The 18871-nt window shown below is 40.9% G+C and overlaps 1 protein-coding gene across 2 annotated transcripts; it reads right to left on the bottom strand.

Annotated features, from left to right (window-relative positions):
* Positions 1-959: 959 nt before the first annotated feature.
* Positions 960-10946, bottom strand: spopla (speckle type BTB/POZ protein like a). 2 transcript variants are annotated; one of them, XM_047047030.1, is made up of 12 exons: positions 10759-10946; positions 9125-9273; positions 8340-8477; positions 7852-7973; positions 7508-7659; positions 7238-7365; positions 6221-6398; positions 5853-5908; positions 5550-5672; positions 3387-3529; positions 3218-3271; positions 960-2477 (listed from the first exon to the last, which is right to left on the bottom strand). In XM_047047030.1, exons 3-12 carry the CDS (start codon positions 8415-8417, stop codon positions 2333-2335), a joined length of 1179 nt encoding a protein of 392 aa, XP_046902986.1. In that variant the 5' UTR covers positions 8418-8477; positions 9125-9273; positions 10759-10946; the 3' UTR covers positions 960-2332. The 2 variants fall into 2 exon arrangements, with proteins under 2 accessions (XP_046902986.1, XP_046902985.1); XM_047047029.1 differs by having other exon boundaries at positions 9181-9273.
* Between the last annotated feature and the right edge of the window lie 7925 nt (positions 10947-18871).

Below are 18871 nucleotides of genomic sequence, written 5' to 3'. Positions count from 1 at the left end.
ACATCAGGAGGATCCTGATCACTCCATTCATCTGGGATATTACTCTCTGTCCCTCGGCAGATCACTGTCACAGAGCCCTTTCCTCAACAGGACACATCAAGGGTTGTGAGATACACACACGCGTACTACATGCACACTTACAGTACACACACATTCAGTACATACACACACATACTACACACATACATACAGTAAATACACACACACATCCAAGCAGTGAAAAAATCCTACAGGAGCATCTCCTACTGCAGAATACCTCATGGTCTACATGATTTTTTATGTAGGAGCTGCCACCCTGGTGTCTGTTCCACTCTGGTTTAAGACCAGGGAAGGAGAATTGGAGCAGAGAAGTTGTGGGGCCTGACTTACTCTACAGCAGAGATGGTGTCTACAGATCTTTGGAATCATAGAGAAAAGGGGCGGGCTCACAGCAGCATGCTGACACTACAAATGAAGACGTCCTCACTGCAGCCTGCTCTCATCAGATTGCTCCAGCAATCTACTGAGTAAGATACTGGGAGTGGCTTTGGTGCGAACGATTACAGCTCTCCTAACTTTCCACACACACACTTCATATGTTTTGACCTTGAGATCAATTTAACAGTTTTTAAAGTACACGCACACCTGAGTTTGAGTGGACCTTTAAAAATTGTTTTCCTTGTATTACATAAGAAAATAATACAAAGCTGAAGAAACTACACCGATCGCTTAGATTACATTTGAGATGGCCTTAATAACACAATCATACTGCATAAAACCCATCTACAGCCAAGAAAGACACATTCCAAATGAGAGCATCACCAAGAAACAGACCAGGAGTCACTGAACAACACAAGTCGTCATAGTGATGATGAACCTTCCAAGGTAGAAAATTAGACTATATGCATCATTTATTCATCCAAGGAACCTTTCAGGAACTGATTAAGGGAAAACAGTAAATGAAAATAACGAATCACAAATGCTGGAAAACATCTTTAATGGGTTAATGCAGGCATTCTTGCAGACAACTTCATCGTTTTTTCTAATGGAAAAATTCAACATCTCAATTTAACACAGAATGACTTGGGTAATTCCATGTAAAAATGATGTCACTATCAGTTAATTTACAAAATCCTCAGGAGAAGCTTGTCTGTCATACCACACCACATATGAAACAAACAGTTAACAGACATGTGACCCCCATCCATCCATACACACACACACACAACAACAACAGCGCCAATGGAAACGATGCTCTGCATCCTAAACAACTCCAAGCATGTTGAAAGCAGAGTTGCCCATGGACTATACTCAATTCATTTAGTTCCTTACAGATATTTTTTTTGTTTGTTGATAATTGCAGAAAAATTATAAAAATTGTTAACGACAAAATTGGTACTTGGACACTCTTTTCAACAATACAGGACCATGCATTAGTCTTTCCACTTATTTTTTTTTCTTTTATTAACCACAATATATTGAGAATATATAAATATTTGCAAGTTGGTAATACTATGGAAAGGTTGGATCTCTAAGAGTGGACTAATCTTATGTTCTTACATAAGCAATCATCAGATGGGACACTGGGTAAATCACTTTGCTATTCATCCAATAGTTTTAATAGGTTTAGGGCCCGAGTATAGACATCGTTTTTTGTCTAACATGTAATACAGCATTAACACAGGGTCTCAGAATGCCAGGAATATTTTCACAAATATGCAATAGAACAGACTTGCTTTTACACCAGTCTTCTGAAGATGGTACAACTGTCATTTACATAGAAATGGTGCCATCAATATGGGGCATATTCATCTTTTAAAAAGTGTAAAGAATTGACCTTGCACTGAAAGTGTTCACGCTTCTTTAATGTCTAGTCGCAAAATGGGCTAAACATTACAAATATATAATATTTCCCATTTATCAAACCCTTAACACGTTCCTATAGAACTCCATATCAAAATGACTATATTTATGGGAACTAGTGCAATCTGGAGAGGGCCTGGTGTTCAGGACAAGGCAGGCACAGAGTCACATAGACGAAGTACTCAAGCAACTCCAGAGCAATGGCAGATATATTAAGGCCATTTAGAAAATTACAGAAAAATAGTAGCAGACAACACTTTAGGACCACAGCCAAATGTTTCCTGTCTGTTGAAGTCAGCCAGCCACATGCCAACCAGCCAGCCTCCATCTCACCCTCCCTTCCTTCCTTCTTTCCTTCCTTCAAGTTCCAATCCTTGCCTGGTTTTGAAAGGGTCAGGTGGTGGTAGAAACAGAGCAGCTCTCCTCATTGTCCTCCCATCTTGTCCTCCTGCCTTGCACCCTGGTAAAGTCTCATGGCAGTGAGGGGCGGTCACGACTGTTTTAGGCGTTTGCGTGGCAGGCCGAAGGGCGGGCATTGTGCGGAGGCGAGGGCGCGGAAGGCCTCTGCCACTAAGTGAGGGTGGGACTGGATCATCGACTTCCAGCCTGTGGTCTCCATTATGTCTGTTGCATGACTGTAAGCGCAGAACAGGGCAGGCGGGAGTTAAGAGAAACAAGAACAGGAGATCACTCACATTAAAAAACCATCAAGACAAATGAGATTGAAACAATGAGGCAAATAACAGAGATATGATTGACGAGCCAGTTTCCCAACAGCAAAGTCCTGCAGTTGTGTCAGGAGCACTGTCAATGCGCCTCATTACACTGTGATGAAAACAGTTAGGTGCCATTCCATAAATCCACAACAGTAACTCCCTTCATATCTTCCTGTTTGGCTAACGTCTGTCATACCATCAATGTGCCTTTGCAGAGAGGTCCACATGGTAAAGTTACCTTCCCAAAACAGCCAACAACGCAACCTTCCCTCAGGTTTGAATCTGGAGTATTCCTCCAGACGTACAGAGCCTATCCGGCTCCCTACACAGTAACGCTGCGTAAATGAAAACTATTCCCTCCCTTGGTAATTGATTACCACACCTCAAGGTGTCCTAAAACAACAACAACAACACTAAATCAGCTTGAGGTAAAACTTCATGGCTGACTGCCCCCTTTTCTGTTTCATATTCCAGAAATGTTCCATTCCCTGAGCTTCTCCAGGTATGAGTCTATTAATAACACGGATCCACAGATAGGGAGGCCCTCTCTGCTCTATCTCTGCCCCGGCTAAAACAATGAATTGTAATGCATGTGAGAGTGAGCGAGAGATAAGAGTTTGTTATTAATCTTGTGTCACATATTTCAGCTAATTACATACTTGCTATTCCAGTTCTTGCCATCTTTACAGCCCAGCTGTCTCAGGACACTGCACCTATGGAGGAGAGATAAAAAGTTAGCATTCAGGGCCGGTAAACAGAAATGGCAGCAGGAATTCATCACCAGGACTTTTTTTGTTGTTGCCCCTCCTCCCCCTTCCTTATACTTGCCTGTTGATAAAATCTATGGCTTGTGCTTTGAGTTGCTCGGCGCTGTGCAGGTCTGCGAGGATGAGGGTGTCCGCCACGTTCTCCACAGAGAGGCTGTTACACAGTGCCTCCTCACACATCACCTTTAGACGCTCCAGAGCGTACTGGGGAGGAACAGGAGAGGGGGTTTCTAACCTGAACACCGCAGCAAACCTCAGTGGGGAGAGTACAGCATGGGGGAAGCTGTGTGTGTGTGTGCATGTGTGTCTTACACTAAACCTAAACATCCCATAAGAGCCTGCTGGTGGGGAGTGGGATACCAGTGATAGTGTGGGGAAGTGACATGATGGCCCTTTTCACACCTGCTATTAACATTAGTGATCTGATCAGGAGTGGACACTCAGTAGGCTACATGAGTTCACACCTGGCATTAGAATGCATCTCCACATAGCTCAGGGCCACTTGACAGGATCTCACTTCCCCACTCTATATGCAGATAAACACGCACATCATTTCTGTTTGCACAGACCATAAGCGTTATTTCTAACCGGCGGGTTGCAGTACTGCACTTCCTGTGCCTAGTCTCCCGGAAATTAAAAGAAGGAATCAAAACCTCACCGACTGGGTCTACTGTTTGAGTACTTGGCTTTTTTTAAAGCATTCTTCAGGTGCTTGTTTTACGTTGGCATTATTAACTGGGACTCCATCTTTTTCAAAATGTTCTCATAGATCACCCAGTTGTGATGTGAATCTACCAGTTTCCATTTAGTGTGGTGGCCTACTGACTCTTCAGCCCAAATGGAAATCAGACAGCGTGTTTGGTGTGTGCTCCATCCATGAGAATCCATTTAGCCTGTTGTGCTTTTGTAGCCGATGCCATGCGAATGAGTGCAGTGTTTCCTCTATGTTGATTTTTGACGGCAACAGTTCTACCACCACAGTATCAGAAATGGGGCTGTACAAAAGGCCGTTTATCAGCAGTGATTGTTAAAGTGCATGTCGGAGAATAGCTCAGACACACGCTTCACACCGCGAGCGGGCACGCGCACCACTGTGCGTCCTTGCAAGTCATAACTTATGTTGTCAGTTCATTTAAGCCTGTTATTGTATTAGTCTATAGTTCTTGCAAATTTCAATTAAGTTAACTGGTGATTTTTGTTGTTTGTATTCTTCACCTGCTAGCTAAATTGCACATGGCTGTTGATTCGATAGTGATTGCTGAACGCCCTTGCTCACGTTTGTATTTTAGGTGCATTATTATGCTGAAGTAGTTACACTGCATTAAGATAACGTAATTAGTAGTGGGTTTATTGATATTACTTGCTACAGAATGCTTAGCCTATATGTCAAGATCAAATTGAGCAGGCAGTGTACGTGCTTTAGAGTGGCCTACCTTAAATCGATAGGCTAGGCTACTGACCATTTACACTAAGTTGTTACGTCAATTATTAATTGGCAGCATTTATGCCATTTAGAACATATTTTATGAGTGGAAGGGGTGTCTTTAAGTAGCCTAACCTTATAGCTTTAGGGGAAATAGGACGAAAATATGTCCAATATTACATTAGCTATTAGACAGTAGACTATTACATTAACCTGCTCTGAAATATGGTGACCTTCGTTTCGACTGGGGGGGGGGGGGGGATTTGTTGTTCGGACAGACCTGCCCCACTGCTAAAGAAAAATCCAAAAGGAAACACTGGAGTGTTTACTTCTGCTTCAGAAGGACTTCAGCTGAGTAGGCCCTCCTTCAGTGGTCTGAGCGATCGGATCTCAATGAGTCCTGGGTGCATCTAGACCTGTACTTTCGATTGGATCAGCCAAGACGCATGTTACTGCCAAGTATGAACAGGCCTGTGTTTTGACTCCTCAAAGTCACCTAACCTGAACATTACATCAAACATTACACTGAAGGATATGGGACAACATGCCACTGTTAATAATTAGCTGTTTGGCTAGGTTAATGTTGCATCTGCATGTGGTCACTAGGAACCCTTTAAAACATTAAGTGATAACTTCAGCCTGAACATTGAGGTCTGCATTAATGAGTTTACTTAATGGGCTGAGTTGCGTCAGACAACCTTAATCGAGCACAAAAGACTTTCAAATACGAACTGACATTCCAGTAACCCCCAGAAAAAAACTAACAATGGAAGATTAATCATTCAGTTTCACCAGACTCACTTTGTCTGCTGCTGCCAGCAGATTGTCAGCCATTTTCTCCAGGTTTGGAGCCTTCCCTGTGTAGATGAAGCCCATCATTTCTTTAAAGACATCCGGGTCCACGTCACTGATGTCCACTCGGTTCTGGCAAAATACAAAAGTAAATAAACAAAACTAAGAGAAGTATGGAGAGCTGTTAACTGAGAATGTTAACCCTGAGGCGTCTGACACTGTGAGTAGCAGAACCTCTGTCTAAAGATAAGATATAAATGGCTATTTTGACAACTGTGCCAAGCCTGACGAAATACCACTCCAATAACCCACCTTTTTACTTTCCTCCATTTCATGTTCAAACATGGCATTGAAAACTGGGGACCGGGCTGTCAAAACAAAACAATATTCCCTTATACATGGTTCTTTGACAAGCAAAAGCGTTAACAATATTACAAGAGCATTTTACCATACCACAAACCGGATTACCATTTATTAAACCATTACAGTGCAATTCCATGAAGACAGTCTATGAGATTATAAATATAAGATATAGGATGTTTAAAAGGTGCTGTATTCCGTGAGGAGTTCTGTCAGCAGTTTGATGCTGAGCAGATTCAGCCATGTCCAATACAATCATAGGTAAAGAGAGAGACTACCTCTCTGCCTGTAGTGTGGGGCAGGTAGTCTTGAGGTCTAACCTGCCAGGATGGATTTGTGAGCCTTGAACTCCTGCCCTCCCACGTACAGGCTGCAGTCAGTGAACCGAGAACACTCCCACAGGTTCCCCAGATCCTCAGACAGCTGGCACTCCGGGACCTTCAGCATGTTCATGTTGGACTGGCCCGAGATGTTGACCGAGTCCTGGACGACGCTCACCTGGTTACGGATGACACATATGAACACACACAGGAACTGTGTCTCACATCCATATACTGCTCTTTCTGCATAAAACTGACACTACTAGTACAACGTTTTTGAATCACGCATTGTGATCCAACTGTTGTCATTATAAAAAGTTGTTAGTAACAGAGAAGCCTCCCCCCCCACCCCCATTTCATTGGTCTTTGTTGATGCATTTAGAGTTCTACAATGGGAAAAGGAATCGGTAATTGCAAAAACACAGCCAATTGTAACCCAAATTAATTAACTTTGCTGGAACGCCTAATTAATGAGGAGAGACATTCCATCTTCAATTTGAATCTAATTTGCTTATGAAATTGCCAATTTCCTGAAAATGTTCAACCTTGCAGCAAACCTGGTCTGGCACACTGGCATTTAGTCCTTGCAGTGTTTTGGTTAATTGCATTTATAGCTAATTCAGTGGACACTTCGTTTAACTTGTCCTTCCAAAGACACATTTCAGAAAACGCTTATTCTTCCTGAAACATTCTATTGAATTATTTGTTTTACAACTACTATTAGCAGCCCGTAATGAATTCTGTCACAGCTTGTCTGATCTGTTTCACTTGGAACTGGATCCTTTTTATTTAATTCTGTGAAGTGAAGACAACTTAGCACACATTCAGTTTCAAATTTGTGGCTAGCGTTGACAATCTGAAGCTCTGATGACATATGATTACATGAAACCCATACTGACAATCCACTGCTTCTGCGTGGCCCTTTCTTATAACACTATGGAGATTGCAGCAAACTCAATCTACAGGAAGCGTCCTTGGTGGATATTGTTTCAGGTAGTGTTTCACATGCAAGATTACCTCGCAGAACAGGGTAAGCTTGTCATCTGGTAGGAGACCATTGGCCTCGTCAAGCAGGAAATCTCTTCTAATAAACTTTTTGAAGCCCCAGTCTTTTCCCTGGACGAATCGATATGCTCTTTGGCTCTCTGTCGTGGAGGGGCAGGAAGTTGGGGGAAAAAATTAAGGCGGAAGTAAATATGATTTACATGTTACCCAAAATATTAAAAGGAAATGGTAAATATATGATTGATTAAATACTTCAACTGTTGGGAGTCAGCTTAAACTCACCCATAGCTTTAGTTTCTTCTCTTTTTGCATTCAATAAGGAAAACTTGAACTTTGCTCTAACTTCACTTTTTGGACAACTAACAAGAAGTAAATACAATGACAGATAATCTTTGCTTTCGTCATCAAGTCCCTTTGGATTGACTCGAAGACACCTGACAAAGCAGACACAGATAACAGTGCATCGGTTTCATTACATTACAAACAAACTGTGCACTCTTAACGCATTAATGATTACAGTTAAAACTCAAAACACATTAAGCTGTAATGATGGAGTTTGCTTAATCCTGGCTTCAAAGATTACAAGTATGATTCAATGTACACAACCAAACAGCAGAATGTCTCACCATTTCATTTTGTCATTGGGACCCGATGAGAAGGTTGAGCTCTTTAATACCTCGCCCATTTCCTCTCGGCAGAAACTGAAGTTGTTGATGGTCCACATGTAAGAAAACTTCACCACTTTGACCTTGACAAGTGAGAACAGAGCCAGGCTCAGAACAGGCCAGGGAAGGGAAGACTCACCCTACAACATTTTTTATGCAGTCCTTCACAGCAATATCAGTTAACCCACATTTCTGCTGCCCCGTCATTCCTTTCAGATGTTGATGGAATGATTATAAAGATTCAGCACAGACTAGTGGATCACACAAACCTCCAGCAACACCCAGTCAGAATCAAGGACAACAGCTTTAGACAGCACTCCATAACTATCTTAGAACATGAAATGTGCAGTCCTACACACGAACGGCACACATGATGTTCCAAATTACACCTTTTGGACTATTTTTGTGAGGTAAACTCCCAGTGGCCCCTACCTGTGTGTAACACCTACCTGTGTGTAACACCAGCTCTCTGCCACAGGTCCACTGGCCATCTCCCCAGGGGGAGGGGGGGTTGGAACCCTGGACATTGCCAGCTTTGCCCCTTGGCAGCAGCGCTGACCTGCTTAGCTTTCACCACTTAACCGTTCCTAAGGAGGAACACAGACAGTGTTTACAGGATCTGCAACATGGCTCAACATAACCCCCCCCCCCCACACACACACACACACACTATAATATTTACACTTGGCCTGGCCATGGCACCACCATTTGCCGAACAAGTGAAATGGCAGAGTTGGCCTGAATAAGGTAGGCACATTCCCCAATAGAGATTTACGGGTGTTAACAGGAGATGAAGGGGACAACATTGTGTGCCAGCTATAGTACGAACTAAGAATTTGTGTTTGACTAAGAATTTTAAAACTAATTGCTATATATGCATTTGATCAGCCCCCATTTACAGGGTATGCACCTTATTATTGATTAGTTAGCAGCTAAGAAAACACGTTACTAAAAATCTAGTATGTTGAAGTCTCCAAAACATCTCCATAGCTGCTCCATGGCTTGCCTGAACAAACCGTAGACCAGAAGAAATAAGTCTGAAAGTTGACATTTGAGTTAGACAGCTTAACTTGCCTAAATCATCCAATATTTAGTTCAAGGCCTCTATTGCCACGTACAAATTATATTTGGTATTACACCATTTTTTAAGTAACAGAAGGGCAGAGTTATCTTAAAGCAACAATATGACAGATTTTGTAGACTGTATTCTGATTTTATCTGACTATATACTTACCAAATTATTTAAAGGTTTACATTTCATTCTATTGTTGGCATTTTCCATGTACGCACCTCTTGAGAGGAAGTGATTAAATGAATGGTATGAGGATCACGCTGGCCTAGGTTATCACTGAATGCTTCATGGTCCTTTCTCCAGATCCCACTCTGAGGGTACAACAAATCAAAACAAAATTAAAAGGTCAGACAAATATTTATTGTGAACAATAACGCCCTTTCTGGTCTATCCTAACACGGAACGTAAAGTTTCGGCCCACTGAATATATCCATTCTGGCTGCCGTGATATATAAACACTCTCACTAGTTTACTATTGTGAATGGCTGCTATTGTAAGTTAGTTATCCATACATTTATAGGACCTCGTCCAGTTTATTTAGGCAGACTTCTTTACTTTGGGTAACTAGAGTGGTAGCTAATGAGACCACTATTGATATGTCAAGACGTGAAATTGAAGATTGGTAGCGCGTTAGCTGTCGGCATCATTTAGCCAATTAAGTTAGGTTAGCCTCGACTTCGCCAATTAGTTAGCTAGCTTGGTTACGTTGTCTGTAAGTACTGTGCTAGCAGGTAGCTAGTTTCCTTGCCGACAACAGCACGCTGATGAATCGTGGACGTGTTTTCTACAGTAGCGAGCCAGCCTGTTCCCTCGCTTTATTACCTACAGTAGCTAGGTATAAACCCAGAAATACAATGCAATTCATTTGCATGCTAGCAACCTTCGAAGCTTCTCCAGCGTAGGTAGCTAACTACCCTAGCTAGATAGCACTACCTGACAACTGTCTGCAGTGCAGGCAACATTATTAGGCTAGCTAGAGATAGCTTCCTTGTGGTTTAAGTTGGATACTGTACAGGGTGAAAATCAATTTAAACGCAACGATTACAAAATAACTAGGTAGCTAGCTAACAAGAGTCAAGATAACTAAAATAGTTAATGTAGACAGGCAGTAAAAATATGTAGATCTAGCTAGCTACCTAGATCATTACAGCTGCTAGCGTGCTTTGCCTAAGTTGCTTTGTGATGCTACATCGGACCAGCTAGCAAATCTTACTGTAGCCAGCTAACGTTAGCATGCAAGCATTTGGCTCAAATTAGTTTAGAGACGATTACAGTATGTATTGGCAATAGCTAGCTAACTAGTAGATTAGCTAATTGTTTGGCCAGCCGGAACAGAGGCTAATGCTAACAATGTTCACAACTTTCTTGGCCAATCGGGCCTGCCAGGCTTTCTAGATTACTAGCATGATAGCTAGGCTACTAACTAGCTAAATAACAGTTACCAAGTTGCTAACGGTGACCAACATCGTTCAAGCACCGCAAGCTAGCCAGCTACTAAACAAAGCCAGAAGGCCCTTCTCCATAATCTGTTTGGTGTTACTGTACTGGCTAATGTTAACAGATCTTACAGCTGCGGAACAGCCTGTAGTAGCCAAGCAGACACAATGAAATGCTGCTAGTTAGCTTAGCAAGCTAACTGGCAGTCCAACTGTAGCCATAATTAATTTAAGGAAAATACTTTTGTTGGATCTAAAGCAAAAGACGTGCCTAATCCTTGTGGAAAACGTAGCTGCTGTTGCTAGCGAGCTAACGTTGGCCAAAGGAAATGGAAAAAATAAGATGTTTTGATTACAAACCTTTCATCTTCATGCTTCCACTAGCTAAATGCAACAAATACTATATCAGCCGCTCCACTCGGCACTTGTTATTACATCAATAGAATATCAAGTCTAACACGTTCCTTGATTTTTGTTAAATTTATATTTCTACACTGGTTTGCTAGCTAGGCTACTTTGCTAGTTAGGCTGTTGAGGTGGAGGCAGACCAGTAGGGAGGACAAACGTTCTGCTCTCAATGTAATCACAACGGAGAGTTCCAAGCGTCAACAAATGCCAAACTGAACTTACTCCTCATTTAACATTGTGATAAAAAACACAATTGTGATATTTAATGTACAGTACGATGTACGCTGATATTATCAGTACATTTACTTTCGAAAACAGTAGTCAATTTTCGTTTGATGACTGAGTCGTTAGCGTAATTAGCCTCTGTTTAACGACATATACGATAGCGGTCTGTGATACATCCGTTTTCGATCGTTAAAATAATAAACATGCCTCACATATCGATGAACCTTTTATGATTTATTATGACATTATATTACTAGTAAACAATTCATGGGTACAATTGTCCTTATATACCTGTAGTTTTAAACCAGTGTAGCTCACTGTAATGCTGTACGCGACGCGGTTTAGAAAAACTTGTAATTCTACTGCTGTTTAGGAAGCCAAACGGCGACAGTAAAATCTCGGCACTCCCCTTACAAAAATCAAAATTCCCAGATGAGTTTTTCAATTGGTGAATCAACCTGTCACTCAAATTAGAGCCAATCCCTGTGTGAATACCATCCCGTATGTGGCACAGAGGTTTTCCCATTTTAAGAGGTCTGTAAATGGCTGAGAGCACTTTGAGCCATTGCCTACTAACCTGAACTTCAATGCCACAGCCTCAATTTGATGTCATTGTGTTCATGAAGGTCTCCTCTACAGGACTGTGAAAACCGCGAACATTTCCCAGCTGGGGGATTTTTTATAATCGAGCTTATGTCCTAGGAGTGCCCCTGTTTAAGAGCTACATTTTGAGTGCTAACAAACTCCCTATCGCTCTACCCAGCCAGTTAGCTTGCCACGAGCATTCCTCTCCCTGCTTCACTAACAAAATATGGACAGATGTGCCTTGTTTTCGCTCATTTAATCCGATCGCCCTTAAAATCGGTTAACATATAGTGGAAACGTACATCTACGAATCTGTGGTCTCAAATATACATAAAGATGAACATTTTTTTATTCCAGCGCGTTCAAACAGTCCCCTCAGTAAAGGTTGGCTAGCAACTTACAGCAGCAGCCTGGCCCAGACAGGTGGGGGGAGGGGCGCAAAGGGCACACTTAATAGTGGTATTTTGTTCCAACTCATTTTTTAGACAACTCATTCATTTGTAGCAGATAAACATCTAAAAACATTCGAGCTAGTAGGCCCGAAAACTAGGATTGATCCAATGCCTGTGTGAATACCGTCCCGAATGTGGCACTGGCGTTTTAACAGTTTAAGACGTCTGTAATTAGCCGAGTGGTCTTTACACCCTTGGCTACTAACCTGAACTTTAATGCCACAACCTTAACTTGATGTCAATCTGTTCAGAAAAATGTCCTCTACAGGACTGTGAAACCGCAACATTTTTCCAGTTGGGACATTTGAGTTGTTTGAGTTTAAGTCCGATGAGTGCCTGCAACCATTCACTGCAACGCTTCATGGAACTCGACTCGGAATCTGAGCTTCAGGGACGCTTGTCAAAAAAAGACAACATTTGGCGTGTCAAGCATTTTAGAATTGTTAATGTGATGTGTTCCCTTCGTATTTAAGACAAAATACTTCACAAGCAAGAGGTTTGTTAATGTAACTGTATACATATCTCACTCATATTGGCTAATCAGCTAACATGTTAAAGTAGTTTACATCCAAAGTCGCTGTTGTAAAACTAGCCTCTTTTTCACAAACTGCTGATTAACGGAAGTAGCTTCGAGGTAAAATTCAAAACCTTTAAAAACGTCTACATTTAGCAAATATTGTTGATATTATTGTGCACACGTATTTTAATATCGTAAATATGTCATTTAATTCCATAATTTCACCAGGAATAACTAATAAAAACGTATTTCAGGAAAAACGCTCAAACGGGTTTGTCCTCCCTAAGACCAGTCTAGCTGCTCACTTGAACAACGCTTGCGCAGAAGCTGCATATCAAACTTCCTGGTCTCACTATCCACCAGCTGATCACCCTCCTCGTTGCTTTATGTTGTGGTCTAATAAGTTACTGACTGCTGTTTAAGAATAAGGACGCAATTTGACATTTCTGACAGCTGTAAAATACAAAAGAGACACATTTACCGAAATGTCCTTAAAACAGTCACATTCTTTGGTTATTCTAACAGGCTACCAATAGGATAAACACAATGCAATCTGAATTCAAATGAAAAGACAGCAGGCAAAATGAGAATGGGAGGGGGACATTATGCAAACTGGAGTTACAGATGCCCAATTTGATCAAACTTCCACATCTGTAATATTTAAATCCTGATTGAGGGTAGCACTTTACAGAGCCATGATGCAAAGTGCAGATTGCACAAATGGGCTTGTGTTAACGTACCTTATATGAGTCCCAAGGCAGCTACATGGGACCTAATGTACTTTCCCCTGAGGAATGTAGCAATAGTTAGGTAACATTTATTAACAGATGCTGCATCCAGTAACCCATTCTTCAATTCACAGAATTCTGATTGAAAACTTTTTGCACACACGCAGTGCATGTATAGGTGCAAACCACCTATATTGTGTCCATCATCAGTTTACAATTGAACACAATTAAATAAATACAATTCAAAATAAATAACGTAAATTAACCGCAATGTTCTGCCTCTCAGTCCTAGATCCCGCCTACTTTGCTGAAGACTCCAGTAGCTAGCAAGGCTTCTGTCTCCCCTCTGTTCCTCTCTCAGATGTCACACAGAAAGCAGCTTTGGCTAAGCCACTCTAAGACAATACTCCAATGACACCCTGCAGTCCTGCGATAAGTAATTCCCATTTATGTTTGGATGGATACCCCTTAGAATGAGCTACAATGGACCAATCAGTTGCAATTCATGGTTGTATGGATACATGCTGGATCGTGAGTTGTGGCAAGACACATTTTACTACTGTAGAGGAATATACACCAATCAGCCATAACATTATGACCACCTGCCAAATATTGTGTAGGTCCCCATTTTACCGCCAAAACAGCCCTGACCCATCGTGGCATGGACTCCACTTGACCTCTGAAAGTGTTCTGTGGTATCTGGCACCAAGACGTTAGCAGCAGATCCTTTAAGTCCTGTAAGTTGTGAGGTGGGGCCTCCATGAATCAGACGATCTTGGAGGCCAGTTAAACACCTTGAACTTCTAATTGTGTTCCTCAAACCATTCCTGAACCACTTTTGCTTTGTGGTAGGGCACATTGTCCTGCTGAAAGATGCCACTGCCATCAGTGAATACAGTTTCCATGAAAGGGTGTACTGTACATGGTCTGCAACAATGCTTAGATGGGTAGTACATGTCAAAATAACATCCACATGAATGGCAGAACCCAAGGTTTCCCAGCAGAGCTCAAAGCATCACACTGCCTTCTTCCCATAGTGCATCCTGGCACCATGTGTTCACCTGGCCATTCACGTGGTGTAAAAGAAAACGTGATTCATCAGACCAGACTACCTTCATTCATTGCTCCGTGGTCTTTGTTCTGATGCTCACATGCCCATTGTAGGTACTTTTGGCAGTGGACAGTGGTCAGCATGGACACCTTGAACGGTCTGTGGCTACACAGACCCGTATATATAACAAACTGTGATGCACTGTTCTGACACCTTTCTATCAGAACTAATATGAACTTTTTCAACAATTTGAGCTACAGAAGCTCATCTGTTGGATTGGACCACGCGGTCCAGCCTTTGGTCCCCACGCGCATCAATGAGCATTTGCCACCCATGACCCAGTCGCCAGTTCACTGATTTTCCTTCCTTGGACCACTAATGATAGGTACTGACCACTGCAAACCAGGAACACCTCACAAGAGCAGCAGTTTTGGAGATGCTCTGACCCAGTTGTCTAGCCATATATCCCACCCATCTACAGGTGCCATGATAACAAGATAATCAGTGTTATTCATTAGACCTGTCAGTGGTCATAATGTTATGGCTGATCGGTGTATATGGGGATAAATAAAAAAAAAACATGCTTAATGGGCCTCATTCACCAATATCTTCCAAAGTTATTTCTTAAATTTGTTCTTGAGAAAGTTCCTAAGAAAAATCTACGTGTGATTCATGAAGCGTTCTTAAACAGCAAAATTCTTCAGACGGTGGAGGCCTCGATAAAAGACAGAAAAATGTAATAATAATTCTGAAGTGGAGGTACAGCTGCAAGAAGTTAGCGACAAACAACACATCATATTTAATAGCGTCAGCTGTGGATACAAAGCAGTAAATAAAACCGATTTATGGTATGCAATTACTCATGCAGTGAAAGCTGTATCTGGAGTAGTGCGCAGAACAGATGAAGTGAAAAAATAAATGGTTTAACTTTAATCGGAATTCTTAAAGGAGACATGGCATGAAAACTTCATTTTATGAGGTTATTTAACATTAATATGAGTTCCCGTAGCCTGCCTTTGGTCCCACAGTGGCTAGAATTTCCGATAAGTGTAAACCAAGCCCTGCATGTTCTTCTCCGTCTTTGACAAAATGAAGGCTCAATTGCTCTGTTTGAAAATCACCCCCTAGTGACGTAGATGGGGGGAAGGTTACCTCCCCTCTTTCTGCTTTGCCCGCCCAGATCATCTGGCCCGCCCATGAGAAACTGATCTACCACCGTGCAAGGGCGAGTGCGCTATCGGTTTCTCCTGGAGAGATATCATGGCGAGCAAACAAACGAAGCATAACAGTTGCTCAGTGCTTGGATGTACATATCAAAACTAAGGTATTTTTTTAGTTCCTTCATCCAAGCTTCTGCACAACCAGTATCTTAATTTGATTTTCGCTGGAATTGCGCCGACACAACTTCTCAAAGTTTTGTATGTTCGCGCCAAACATTTCAGCCTCTTCTGTTTCCTCAACTTGAGCCAATACAAAACTGGCCTTGCTGAAATTAAATTCTGGATCATTACTAACTCTCCTTGGTCAAGCTTCAAACCTTGGACAAGTAAGTTAACTAACGCTACATCATTTTGTTGCTTTACTGTATATGGTTACCTAGCGTTGCTTTAGAATATCAAGTGTTGCTTTATATTGTTCTTTTTCCATACCAGATCAGCCTAAAGAAGTCCTCTTTACTGTCTATACCGTATGGTCATGCAATTGAAAGAACCTCAACACCTGAGCGTTTTCTAGTTGGGAATCAGCTGTGACGAACAGTATTTGCATAACTTCAGCTGTTTCTCATTAGCAATGGAATAAAATACAGGGGATATATTTCTGTTTCAATTCACAATATAAACAGCAGTAGTGTGTATTTATTAAAACAAACAAAAAAAAATGTAAAATTATGAAAATTATTAGTTGGAAAATTATAAAGGAGAGAAACATTCAACTTTAAATTAGAACGGACGAAAAAGGTATAACTACTTGTTTTGCGCAAACATGTCAGCTCTCAATTGTCTGTAAGAGTGCTCTTGGGTGTGCGTAAATTCTGTTCTTACCTAAGAACAAATCCCAAATAAGAAAACATTGGTGAATGCCAGAATCTGAATTGGATTTAGGAAAACATTTGGCATTAATGAACGTTTTCTCATCTGTGATTTGTTCTGAACTTCAGAAAACTTTCAGAACTCGAAATAGCAGTCGTAAATCGGCCAGAGTTGTCTCAAATGCAATTCCTTAAAAAAACACAAGGGGAATCGCTTTTAAGAAAACTCTCCATGTTAGAAGTGTTAATGAATTTGTGAGAAATCGTTGGTGATTGCGTTCACATCAACTCTAGACTATGGCAGGCTGTTTTATAATTTAACCAATGAATTCTTGATATCCAAAATTAGAATTCTTGATATCCAAAATTAGAATTCTTGATATCAAGAATTCATTGGTTAAATGATAAAACGGCTTGCTATAACAGACATCCTCGGATTTAAACAATTATAAAAATTAACCTTGCTTAATGTGCACACTGTTAGATCCAGTGGAGAACAATTCCACTGCTCATCTTACTGGTATGATGTTGCACCGATGCACCTGTGCACCGGTTGCTTTTCGCTTGGACATAGCCTAACTTGCGTTCACGTCACTGCTGTTGCGTGCCCTTATAAGGAGCTGTCAGGGCGTGTATGTATGCAAATTCAGGAGCACGAGGACCCGCTTTCAACTTAAGAAAACTATACCCGGGGAGCACAGCTCAGAAAACCTCTGCTGCGTAGTAATATATTTTCAAGCGTTCATAAATTTGGCAGAAGTGTTTTTCTTACGTTGTTTTTCCGAAGCCAATAAGAAACATTTCAGAAGAAACTTCAGAAAATTTTCGAGAATGAGGCCCAATGTTCTTAAAACAAAAATCCAGATATGTAATTTGAATATGTGTCCAAGTGATTTCAGATATTTTTTTTAATTGTATTTCCATTTCTCTCACAACACAACTTTTTTATTTTGTGATACATTTACTTAAATTAGGCATAGGCTTTTATATCCTAATTATTATCAAGATTAAAATAGAACAGAGGAATACCTCACTTGGTAAAAAAGTGTATTAATGTTTTACATTAGATCATTCTGGTCATTTCTTGGTCTCCAATCATGTGGTTGCTCTGCGTATCACCACAAAAACATCTCAGTAATTGCAGATACCTGCTCTTCTTCTTACGAGACTCAGCACTCATATGTGGGGGTGATGTACATGCAGGGAATACAGATATGTCTTCTGAGACATTTACATTTCAATAGGCGATTATTGTGCAGTCTTTATGAAATTTAAAGACATTGTGATGTCCATCATGGTTTAATTTTAGATCCTCTCATTATTAACTGTCTTTGATTATTGGTACTGTAGTGTGTATGTGCCCTGTAGGCCACAGATAATTTCCTGCTGCTTATACATGATACAGAATACCTCTCATTTTCATTTGGAAGTTTCCAGGAAATAAACTCTGTGCTCGAACCATATAGCATTGTAGAGATGTATGGATTGTAACAGACAGACATACATTTGGACTGCAATCTTATTTTGGCGAGGTGATTTGAAAAGCTACAGATATTACTCCCGAGTCACAGCAAATGGTGTCTGTGATGAAAAATGATAAATGATAGGCCTCATGACTAGAGAGAATAAGGCTATTGTGACCAGATGACCCCATTGTGACCTTATCAGAGCACAGTCGAGACACCAGTAGTCTGAGAAATAAAGAGACATTTGTCACAAATCTTTGCCAGACTTACAATCTCGCTGTGTCTTTAAATGTCTTACTTTATACATTTACACAAAAGGGTATTCTGCGGAGATTCCATTATCCCTAACATTGTTTTATTTTATGAAATTATGTTGCTAATAAGATACATTAATGCCATTCATGAGGATACTTTAACATTGGAGAGAGAGTCATTCTTGTGGTAATCATTTTGTCTAGACAGTGTTCTTGTTATGGAAAGAAAAAAAATCTTATTTCATATCCTTCCACTGATTTGGTTGAAAGATGACTCCAGTGACATCTCAAATATATACCGTAACTGCAAGCATGGAACATGTGTCTTTTATTGGGTTGCTATAGACATTGCAACTCTACATAAGATGGTGCTCTTGCCTAGATATACTGCTAAAACCTGAGATTGTGTTCTGGAACCTACCTTCTGGAAAGTTAAATGTAGCATAGTCCAAATCATTAACTTTGAAAATCTCCTTGAATGATCATTTCAAAGTAGTCTTCCATGTTGACCATAGATGACTATATAAGGGTCCTCTCTACAGTCTTTTAGGGAGACTGATAGTAAATGTCATGGGCCAAAATATACATGAAATTTGTAAAAACTCCTTGTATATTAATGTACCCACGGATAAGTACATGCAAAGTGGAAATTAGTCACCTCTCTCATTGAAAAGAATGTTTCAATCTCCATGACTTCTAAGGTGTCCTTTACCTTAGGGTGATTTGCATTCAAATTAATCAGAATCAGAATATGTCAA

The sequence above is a fragment of the Hypomesus transpacificus genome, chromosome 23 (assembly GCF_021917145.1).
Source record: "Hypomesus transpacificus isolate Combined female chromosome 23, fHypTra1, whole genome shotgun sequence".
NCBI classification, from domain to species: domain Eukaryota; kingdom Metazoa; phylum Chordata; class Actinopteri; order Osmeriformes; family Osmeridae; genus Hypomesus; species Hypomesus transpacificus.
This window is presented reverse-complemented; position numbering and strand designations above follow the sequence as displayed.

What these genes read in the sequence shown, in the direction of transcription:
- spopla (XM_047047030.1), bottom strand. Translation starts at nt 8,417, where the DNA reads ATGTCCAGGGTTCCAACCCCCCCTCCCCCTGGGGAGATGGCCAGTGGA. An exon ending in AGCTTACCCTGTTCTGCGAG is followed by an intron (nt 6,399 to 7,237) that starts GTAATCTTGCAT and finishes ATCCGTAACCAG; the next exon opens with GTGAGCGTCGTCCAGGACTC. An exon ending in GGCAAGAACTGGAATAGCAA is followed by an intron (nt 2,478 to 3,217) that starts GTATGTAATTAG and finishes CTGCGCTTACAG; the next exon opens with TCATGCAACAGACATAATGG.